The sequence below is a fragment of the Panthera onca genome, chromosome D3, assembly GCF_046562875.1.
Source record: "Panthera onca isolate mPanOnc1 chromosome D3, mPanOnc1 haplotype 2, whole genome shotgun sequence".
In the NCBI taxonomy this organism is placed as follows: domain Eukaryota; kingdom Metazoa; phylum Chordata; class Mammalia; order Carnivora; family Felidae; genus Panthera; species Panthera onca.
Window position 1 is genome coordinate 25,760,833 of NC_138350.1, and position 10,527 is coordinate 25,771,359.

Here is a 10,527-nt window from a genome sequence, read left to right on the forward strand (position 1 = left end):
CGACCTCTCTCCAGGACCGGGAGGGATTGCTGGGTTGTGGGTCCCTCGGATGGAAGAAAAGGGCCAGGCTCAAGGGGGATAACACGCTAATGGGGGGATGGCCAGCAGTGGATGCACCTTTAAGGCCTGGAGCCTCCTTCACCTGCACCCCGACCTTGAGGGAACTCAGCAGCCACGCAGGAGGGAGCCAGGAGGTCAGCCGAGCCAGCCGCTCACGCGGCAAAGGTGGTGGCGAAACAGGCGAAGAAGCAGAGGTTCAGAGGGTTTGGACAACACGCCCAAGACCACACAGCGAAGTAGCTGCAGAGTTGTGAGTCTCGGCGAAGGCTCTGCTGTCGTGCCGCAGCCCAGACATTTTCTGGTTCTCTCGGTCTCGGGGTCTCTCGCTCGCTCTCTCTCTCACGCACACAGGCACGCCCGCCCGCCCGCAGCACCCAGCTCCCGCTGGAGACGAAAGGCAATGCAACGCACAAATTGCAAGTCACACTTTATTCACTCGCCAGGGGGTGCGGGGGGATTCTGGGCAGCAGACCTAGCCCCTGGGAAGGAGGAACAGGGGGGCACTAGTTGGAGGGGTGGAAGGCGCCCCGTTGGTGCCACTGCATGTCGCGGATGCGGCGCACGGACTGCACCTGGGGGTGGGGAGCCCCAAAGTCACCGCTGTCCTTGTAGTCTCCCTTCTCCAGCAGGTACTGCAGCCCGCGGTAGCCGGGGTACTGGTAGCCGACCCACCTGCGGGGCGGAGGGGAAGCAGACGAAGAGAGAGAGAAGGAGAGCAGCCTTAGGCCGTGAGGAAGGGTGGGTTTCCCGTTCATTTCACACTTCCTGATTGTCGAGCACGAACGCCACCCTTCCGGCCTCTGCTTGCTTCCTTCTCTTGGTGGGGAGATCACTATCTCCTAAAGCAACTTTTGGCTGAAGGCCTGCTACTAGGGAAAGGTGACCTCAAGCCCACTTAAGCCTACAAGAACGCAGGTCTCTTAACTGCCTCTGTCCACCCTCATCCCAACCCCATGCCTGGCTGCAAGGCCAAACGAGAGAGGAGGCTAGGTCCCAGGGCCCCTCCATTATCCCTTCATCATTTGAAGTCAGCACCGTTTAGGGGGGATCCTCCACTCTTTTGAGCACCTAATGAAAGTTACAGTTTCTCCCCCCCCGCCCCCCACACACACAAAATGTCACAAAGCCCTGGCCTACGAGGACCTGCCAGGCCAACCCTTGCGTATACCTGCGGCTCTCCCTCGTGGTCTTGTGCACTATATCTCTGCGCACCCATCACTTTAACCTTTGGAGAGTCCCTCCAACTCACCAGGCTCCTCCAACCCCAGGGCCTTTGCACATGCTCTTCTCTATCTGGAATGTCCTTCCTCTCTTCACACCGCACTTCCTACTCTTTCTTGGGATCTGAGCTCAACGTCCCTTCCTCAAGGAAGGAGCCCAGATCTGTGTGGATTCTTAAATTGTGAACCGTTGACCCCAACTAGACTGTTAGCTACACAAAGAAAAGGCCAGGTCTCTTGAAGCTGCTCTGACACACGCAGCCCTTAACGCGACGCCTGGCACGTGGCAGGACTCTAGCACTTGAGTAACGAGTAAACACACAAACGACGAGGACTATGAACACAGAGCCGTGCACACCATTTTCGGAGGTTGACGAACCCCAGAAAAGCCAGTCGGTGTTGGGTCAAACCAGCTCTCTTGAGGGGGGGCGGGGTAGAAAAAGGTCTTGGCGTGTCTCACTTTCCAATGTCTGTGGTGTCAATACCCCCACCCCGGCTGGTTTCGAGCCACCGATGATTCAGCAACCAGCTCACAGATATTCTGAAACCTTCAGAGTCGGCTCTTGCAAGCTGGAGCCAACCACCTGCAGCACCCCACTGCCTGTAGCCCCTCTGTGAACCCCCAGAGGGTTTAACTTTGCCGGCACGGGCTGGGCTTTCTCCCCCTGTAGCCCTGTTAAGACCACGCAACTCATCCCCACCTTTCCTATACCCCCACCACCATTTACGGTCCTGCTCCTGGGGACTGAGGTTAAGGCCAAGCTTTCTCTCCGCCCCCAGGTAGGGTATTGCCCAAGAGGCAGATCTGGAGGGGACGGCAAGGGCTGAAAGCCACACGCAAGCTCGCGATCTCCACGCCCATTTTCCAGCAGGAAGACTGAGGTCGCAAGTGTGCAAGATCAGCAGGGTTCGGGGCAGAGCGAGACTCAGGACCCCGGGGTCTGGGCTCCCGGGCGGGGTGAGCAAGGCTGGGTCTGCACTTACGTGCCACTCTGCACGCGCACCGACGACACCTTCTCCTGGTAGCCGTGGGCGTGGAAGCTGGGCACATCATCGTCTATGATTTCCATCTTCTTCCCCGTGAAGTTGGGGTTTTCATAGAGGATGATCTTGTGCTCTTGGCTGTCCTGTTGACAGGGAGTAGGGAGAGTGAGCGCGGGAGGGGGAGCGAGGGAGGGCCTTCCGGCCCCATCCGCGTGCTGCGGTGTTGGGATTAGCACACTCCATCTACAGCCCTCTGCCCAGTACCCCTGCCACCCGAGTGCAATTGTAACTGCAGGTAAACAGCGGCCGTTTGTTGAGGTCCCACAGGCTATTTGCACGCGACACTCTGGAGTCGACACTTTAAGGCACATTCAATTCTGATAGGTCATGTTCCCCCCCCATAGCCTCAGCCTGCTTAAAAAAAAAAAAAAAGGCAGCCACAATCGACACATACAGGGACACAGGCTGGTGGTGCCCCGAAAAGGCACTTGAGATGTTTTGGCTTTCCTTCGTCGCCACATCTCTTCCCATCTTCCTGTTCCTGTGACATTTTCCTTAGTCATCCCCTTTAATCCTTTAAATACTCTTATGCTCTCTGGCAGATGAGAAAACCCGGGGCTCAGAGAGGTAAAGCAGCTTGCCCAAGGTCACACAGCTGGGAGCACCAGAGCCAAGGTAGGAACCCGGGTCCATGGGATGCAATGTTCTCCTACCTTCCATCAAGCTCTGGGGGGAACTAGACTGTGCTGGGGAGGCTTGGGAGTGTAACTGAGCATTGCTGGGCCCGCTGTCCTCCCTAAGAGCTCACATTCTTGTAAAGAATCAGGTTCAGAGATGCACCAGAAGGCCCCACCAGCACGAGTTACAAACAGGAGCTGAACTACCTTTTCCTCCACACCAATCCCAGGATTTCTTTTCATGTTTATGATGGCTACTGTTTATTGCGCAATTGCCCTGTGATGCGTTCCCAACCCCGGAAAGCACCGTCTGTACAGAATAGAATGTGAGCGGCACCCCCGCCGGAGCATTTTGAGGTCTTGTGAATGGAGCCCCCTGGGGTTGTGCAATGTGGCAACTCTCAGGCTGGGCATGTGGGAATCTCAGGGCCGCAGAGCCAAATATCCCCATTTTACAGATGGGAAAACTGAGGCCCAGGGAGGCGAACGGCTTCTAGCAGGTCACACAGCCAGGAAGCGCACCCTGTGCATTAGAAGGGTCATGATGCTGGAGGCGAAGGCTCCCTCCTGGTCCCTAAAGCCCTGGCCACAAGCAGCAAAGAGAAGAAGCAGGAAGTGACAGGAGGCTCACCACTTTGATGGGCCTCAGGGAGCTGAGGGAGTCCGTCCTCCGACTGCTGGTCCATGAGTCCCAGCGGGGGTACTCGCCCTTCTCGAACACAAACTGCTCACCCTTGCAGTTGGCTTGTTCGTAGCCCACCCAGCTGCAGTGGAGACAGAGAGAGGGGAGGTCGAGCCACCCCAGGCTTCCTCGGGCAGGACCCTGGCTTAGTCTCTCGAGCCCCCTGGGGCGGGGGGGTGGCTCACAGTTGCTCAGCTCACCCATCAAAATGCAGACACCGCCAGTCCAAGAGCAGAGTCACCTCAGTGATCCAGAACTTAATTTTGAACAGTCAACGGTCATTAATAAAAGTACCAAAAGTTAGATTTTGAAAAAGACAGCAGGGGAGTGTAAAGTCTGTTTGAGAAATTCTTCCATCCAAATGTGAAAAAAAATAAGGGCGGGGGGGGGGGGCAACTGAGAATCAGATGCAGTGCTTAAATGGTCAAAACCTCCCTCGTCCAGGAAGACGCGCTCCTGGGGCGCACAGACGCCCAGAGCGTGTTGGATAAGGGCGACCGGGCAGGGCCATTCTTCTCGCAGATCCTGACTTGAGTAGCATTTGTTGAACTCTGCAGAATCCCCTGAGAACCCTGAGTTGGGATGTGGGTCACGTAGGACCCCCAACCCCTCCAGAATCACTGACCTCTTGGGTCACCAGTGGCCACCCCCGATTCCTGAGGCTTTTGCAGAGAAGGAGTGGTCAACACCCACAGAGAGAGTCCCCTGCAGGCTGTGTTTAGCTCTATGACCTGAGCAGGGCAGAATCAGATCCTACCAGCCCTCCTCTCCGGGGTCAGGGACCCAAGGCTGCCGGCCCCCAAGTGTGCCGGTGAATCTGCTGACATCCAGCGTGGCCAGAATTTGGGAAGGGCACGGTGAAAGCAGAGCTGGGACGTCTAGCTTTAAACCGCCCAGGAGAGTGCAGATGCTCTGGGAGCCACAGACGGGCAGCTGTGCCCATGAGAGAGACTGTGTTTATCTCCCCACCTCGAGGAGGTGCCTGGCCTCCGTGTCAGGATTTGCCTATGAGTTCTTTTCCTTCCCCCTCAGCGTGGTTCCTCTTATCCTACGGAGGAGGAAGCCAAGGCTCAGAGAGGGAAGTTCTTGGTCCAAGGTCACACAGCCTAAAAGTGATCGAGCTGGGATTTGAATCCAGTTCTCTGTGACCCCAAAGCACAAACTCTCTCCATAGGCTGCCCCAAATTTCAGGGTCTAAGAGCACAGTGGGGGAGGGCAGGTCCCCCCAGCTCCACATGCCTCACCCTGGCAGCTCCCACCGGGGGAGCCCCCCTCCCGCACCCCACCCAGGTACGTACGGTCCAGCCTGCACCAGGACGGAGCCTGCCTTCTCCACGCCAGTCTCCTTCAGGTTGGGGCAGGGCCCGCTGAGCTCGTGCGAGTGGCCCTGGAAGTTCTCTTGCTCAAAGATGATGATCTGTGACAGGAGGAGAGGGTGGGACCGGTCACGATGCGGAGGACGGAAGCAGGGCTTTGGGGGTGGGGAGGGGGCTCAGGGAGCCTCGAGGGATCCTGACGGGCTCCACTTTCGGGAGTCACAGACCCAACGCGAAAGCCAGACAGTCCTGGCACCTGCCAGCTGTGAGACCTTCCTGAGCCCGTATTTCACCTCGCTGAGCCTCGGCTGCCCCATCTGTAAAATGGGAAGTGACAACGCCTACCTCTCGGGGTTGCTGGAAGGGCTCAGAGAAGCACAACGGTGAGCACGCAGTATCTGCTCTGTGTGGGGGGAGGCAGAACCCTGAGAACGAAGGGACAACCTGCGGATCCCAGGCAGGCAAGTGGCAGAGTGGAAACTGGAGTCCAAGTTTGTCTGGTGCCGTTTCCGTTAAGGGCGGCGCTTTGCGAGCCAACGTGCACACAAGGCACCCGGGACCTTGACAAAATGCGGTTTCCGGGCAGCATGTCTTGGGGGTGAGGCCCCAGATTCTGCATCCCTAACGAGCTCCCAGGAGAGGTAGGGCTGTCTCCTGCTCCTGCTACAGCCGGGCCGGCACCACCAACACACGTGACCCCGTTTGGCCCCTAAGACCCCGCATACCTGTGCCTTTTCTTTAAGCCCCCACGGGCTCTGCAGGTCTCCTCCCCCGGGACACTTCTTAGGGGGCCTTCCCTCCTTAAGGGGGCTCTCATCAGCCCGGGGCAGGGGGCCAGCAGGCTCCCCATGAGGGAGGCACAATCTCTGCAAGATGAAGGCGCCCCCCACCCCACCCTGCCACGGCCTCGCAGCCGCCACCTTGCACAATTTCAGAGCGTGTTTGCAGCCACACGTCCCCAGGGAGCACCCCCCACCCCGCCCTGGGTGGAGAGGCGGGCTCAGGGCAGCGGGCTCCTGGGAAGGGCAGCTGCACAATCTACATGGTCAGCACTGGCTGTGTAAACACGTCCCTCTCTCCCAGGCCAGGGATTAGCTAGATAAAGGCAGGGCAGGGAGGCCCGGCGGGGCTCAGAGACAAATTCCATGGGCTCAGTTCGGCCTTTATGGTCACTGACTCGACCACGGAAGGGTCAGGAGACACGGGCTCTGATGTCACCCCTGTTGCGTCTCCAGCTGGGTAACCTCAGCAAGCAACTGGGTTGCTTCGCGCCTCAGCTGGCCCGTCTGTAAAATGGGAGAGGCTGAGCACTCTACAGGGTTACCGAGAAGAAGCAGGAGCAGGGACATTAGGAGCCAACGTATCATCACCCTGGCCTGGGAGACAAGGAGGAGGACCAGGGAGGTCAGCCTCTCCGTGTAATTGAACGTCCCCAGATGGCCCGGAAGCTCAGTATTGTCACCGTGACCGTTCTTGCTATGTATCCACACACGGATGCTGACATTTTACGCGATATCTAATCCTTTAAATGCGCGCTGTCCGGGGGCGCCGGGGTGGCTCAGTCAGTGAAACGTTCGACTTCGGCTCACGTCATGATCTCGCGGATCATGAGTTCGAGCCCTGCGTCGGGAATCCTGTCTCTGTCTCTGTCTCTCTGTCTCTGTCTCTCTCTCTTCCTGCCCCTCCCCTGCTCACACACTCTCTCGCTCAAAAATAAACATTATAAATAAATAAATAAATAAATAAGTGCAGGCTAGTGCTGCAGCCATTCATTGGCCACCTAAGTCTGAGGGACGCACTCAGGCCGTCCCAATGAAGACGCACTGTCACAGAAGGTGACACATCAGATTTTGAAGGTTTAGGATAGTCAAGAAAGAGTGCCAAAGGGCTTTCTCATAATTTTTCTATTGATTATACGTTAGGGCCTATTGCGTTTAATAAAATAGAATACGCAAACTAATTTCTTTGGCTCCTTTGTACCTTCTTACTGTGGCTACAGGAAATGCTAAATGGCATGGGGGCTCGATTTCTACGCCTGTGGGCCAGCGCAGCTCTAAACACCTTGCACAGGCCTTCGTGCTCCTCCTCAGACTCATGCAGCTCGGTCTCACCTCTGGGCCTTTGCGCTCGCTGTGTCCTCTGCCTGGAATGTTCCCCCTGACCCCCACCCCGACTCACGTGGCCAGTGACCCGGGCCTCCCCTCCCGTGTCGCCTCCTCAGAGAGGCCCCCCTGACCGCCTCAGCTAACACCTCCTTTCCTCATTCATCCCGACTCTCTGAACTCAAGCTTCCCTGGCCGGAGAGGCCACATGTCAGACAAAAGGGCAGTGCCCGGGTGGACCCCTTGCCCAGGGTCCCTGAAGCAGGGGACCATGGGAGGGAGCCCGGCCGAGGCAGTCAGGGGAATGGTGGCTGGTAGAGGTTTGGGTGCAGACTGGGTATGATGAGTCCCCCCTCACTGGACCCTAGGAGGGCGAGAAGGATGAGGGGGCAAAGCAGGCAGTGATAGCTGCTCTTAGCTGGACACCGCAGGCCAGGCAGAGCTGGTGTCCTTTGCCTCTTCACACCCACCTTACACCGTGATTCCGATTCTCCCCAATTTACAAAGGTGGGAACTGAGGCTCAGAGAGGTCAAGTGACTGGCCCGAGTCACACAGCAGGTCAGGAATCCCACCTCACCTTCGGTTCACAAGCCCCCTCTCGCACGGGACTGTGGGTCCGCCCCAGCTCTGGGGAGCCCCTGTGGGCAATGGGGTACGGGGTATGGGGTGAGGCAGAGAAACGTAAGTCTCCAGAGCTGGAAGCTGGTGTCAGGAATCCTGGCCGGTCGTGGGCTGGTGCAGGGGCCGGGGCGGGGGCGGAGGGGGGCGGAATCACTGCCCCCTTGTGCAAGTGGGGGAGACTGGAGCCCAGAGAGGGGCAGGGGCAGAGAGCGGGAGCTTCAGGAAGGAAGACACCCACTTGGACTCTACAGAAGGGAAACTGAGTCTGGAGGAGGAGTTCTGCGTGCCCCCCACCCTCCCCCGCATCGTACCCACCTTGGGGTTGAGGGGCTGTGGCTTGCCCGCTTGGGTCTGGTGGTCTGAGGCCATGGTGGGTGGTCCTGTGCAGGAAAGACCTGGAAGATACGTGGGAAGCGGCAGTGAGGACCTCTCTGGGCCCTCTGCTTTCTCCCCTGGGTGCCTCGGGGCCCCTCCACTCCGGCCCTCGAGACTTCTGGTATCCCTGTCTCAGGATGTCCCAGAGCAGCAGGGTCCACAAATGGCTGTCTGACTTCCCATCCTTAGCTTCATTTCTTGGTGCCCAGGACTGCTCCGGAGGGGAAATCGAGGTCTGCTAAGAAAGTGGTGATAAACTGGGGCTTCAAGCAGGGTCCCAGGTGGGTCCCCGTCATTCAGCTCTGGACACAGGGAGCCACGCAGAATGCAGCCCCATCCATATTGTGCAGAAAGTTCCCGATCAAAAGCAAAGTGCGGGCCACAAACCCCACTCACAGTCTCCTGTAACCCCAGGCCCTCACCCCGACTTCATCCTCAAGACCCTCTCTCCCCGGGCACCCACTACCCAGAATGCTCCTCTGCTGCTGACCTTCCCCCACTCCCCATGAGCGCCCATATCTGTGATGGACTCATGCTACGAGAAGGCGAAGAAGTGAGCATAATGGTAGAAACTCAGGCACTGTGATAGGCAGCAGCAGGGAAGATTTCTTCCCTGGTGAGAACGTCAGAAAACGTTTTCCAGAACGGCTGGGAAGTTGGCACTCTTCTTCCCCTTTCCCGCAGGAGGAGCAGTGACCCCAGCCTGCGTGTTTCCAGTGAACAGGAGACACCTGAAATCCTTCTCCAGAGAAGACGCCCAGCCTTCCAGAAGTCCCTTCCACACTCGAGCCCAGGCCAGGATGTCCCCTACAGAGAAGAACTGCAAATAAGCAGCTTGGGGGCCAAGCCCGCTCTGTTCTCCTAAGTAACCAGCCCTGTGCACCTGTCACACGGCCAGAGGCCCCGCCATGCAGTCCCCAGTCGTTGACCACCTCGCACTAAAGGTTAAGCTCAATCAGGTCAACTCGGGTGTTGCCAATGTGGGCCTCAATTTCCTGTTCTGCAAAGTGGGGACAGTCATGGCGCCCGACAATATCTGTGAACAGGTTGTGACGACTTGACCCCTGGGCAGCGGGTCCGGGATACAGCCGGTGTTCTGTAAATGGCAGCAGTTATGGCATCATGAGGGTCATTTCCACCAAGCTTTAGTGGCTTTGGAATCACCTGTCGCTGGAAGCTCTCAGAGATCCCCAGCTGCTTCCTGGCCACTAAGCGCTCCCCAAGACTGGACACGTAGCAGGTGCCCGGGAATGTCTGCGGATTTGGGGAGCACTGTCTCACCGCCTTCGAAACGATGCTGGGCCTTTGCTGGTTTGATTCCTTGCACTAACAAACCCTCGGATTCTCCCCCCCAGTCACTAGCAATGCAAGGACGCTGATAGACTGGTTGACATTAATAGAGGAGCCTGTGTGCCAGGCACCGTGCCGGACCACGCGCCTGTGTCACCTCTGACAAAGGAGGTTTGACGACCCCTCTCCCCATTTAACAGAAGAGAAGGCTGAGGCTTACAGCAGTGAAGTCTTTGCCCAAGGTCCCCTTGTCAGAAAGGGGGTGGCACCTGGATTGGAACCCAGGTCTCCCACACTTTCCAACAGGGGATAAGGATGAGAGAAAAAGGCAAGGCAAGCGAGAGAGGCATTCTTACCAGTGACGCCAGCCTCCGAGAGCTCCCGTGAAGTCTAGCCGGCGGGAGGTGGCATTTATACCTTCCCCAGGAGTGCCGGTGCCGAGACGGGTGATCGCTGCGTCCCCACAGAAAGCAGGACGAGAATGCTGGGTTAAGCCCACACCAAAGCCCGGGTCAGCAAATGCCCACAGACATTGTGTCTCTGCACAATAATGTCATTAGCTTTTGGATTCGGCCGCGCCAGGGTGGTCAGGCGGCTGGGCAAGGGGATGTCCACTTTGCATGCATCAGCCGTCCGGCTGCCAGGACCGGGGGCACGCCGGGTTCACCGGTGTGGTCAGTCAAGCCCTGGGGGAAGGCAGACAGAGGCAAATCTCAGTGGCCCTGGGAAGAAAACAAGGGAAGGGGGACGGCGATTTGCCAGGGTCCAGCATCCGTCCGTCCACCCATCCATCCACTCATTCATTCAACAAATATTTATCTGGCACATAGTGCCAAGCTCCGTTTCGGGCGAGGTGACTAGCGTCAGGGAGGGGACCGACCCCGGTCTGGACCATCCAGGAGAGCTCCCGGAAGAGACAGAGTCCTCGGGGACGAGGGTAAGTTAGCCTGGGAAACCAGACGGGGAAGGGAGTTCCAAACAGAAAGGGGCCATGTGCAGGAGCTGGCGTGCCATTAAAAGACTCGGAGGCCGGTTGAGATAGCTCCAGGGGGGCAGGGGGCCTGATCCTGCAGGCCGGGGAGAGTGAACTTCACCCTGAATACCCTGCGCTGTCCCAACACCTGCTGTTCTTCAGCGGGTGCTCTTAGGACCCTAGGCCCCAGAGGTTTGGAGAAACCGCTCAGATCCCTGCTGTGGCC

The 10,527-nt window shown here is 57.9% G+C and overlaps 1 protein-coding gene across 1 annotated transcript; it reads right to left on the reverse strand.

Annotated features, from left to right (window-relative positions):
* Positions 1-474: 474 nt before the first annotated feature.
* CRYBB2 (crystallin beta B2) lies at positions 475-9,790 on the reverse strand. Its single transcript, XM_060612887.3, has 6 exons — positions 9,685-9,790; positions 7,979-8,058; positions 4,922-5,040; positions 3,573-3,705; positions 2,265-2,407; positions 475-732 (listed from the first exon to the last, which is right to left on the reverse strand). Exons 2-6 carry the CDS (start codon positions 8,030-8,032, stop codon positions 564-566), a joined length of 618 nt encoding a protein of 205 aa, XP_060468870.1. The 5' UTR covers positions 8,033-8,058; positions 9,685-9,790; the 3' UTR covers positions 475-563.
* Between the last annotated feature and the right edge of the window lie 737 nt (positions 9,791-10,527).

Coding starts and splice junctions, on each gene's coding strand:
- CRYBB2 (XM_060612887.3), bottom strand. CDS start 8,032: ATGGCCTCAGACCACCAGACCCAAGCGGGCAAGCCACAGCCCCTCAAC. Junction 5,041..7,978: donor CACAGCCCCTCAACCCCAAG/GTGGGTACGATG, acceptor CTCCTGTCACAG/ATCATCATCTTTGAGCAAGA. Junction 733..2,264: donor GTGCGCGTGCAGAGTGGCAC/GTAAGTGCAGAC, acceptor TCCGCCCCGCAG/GTGGGTCGGCTACCAGTACC.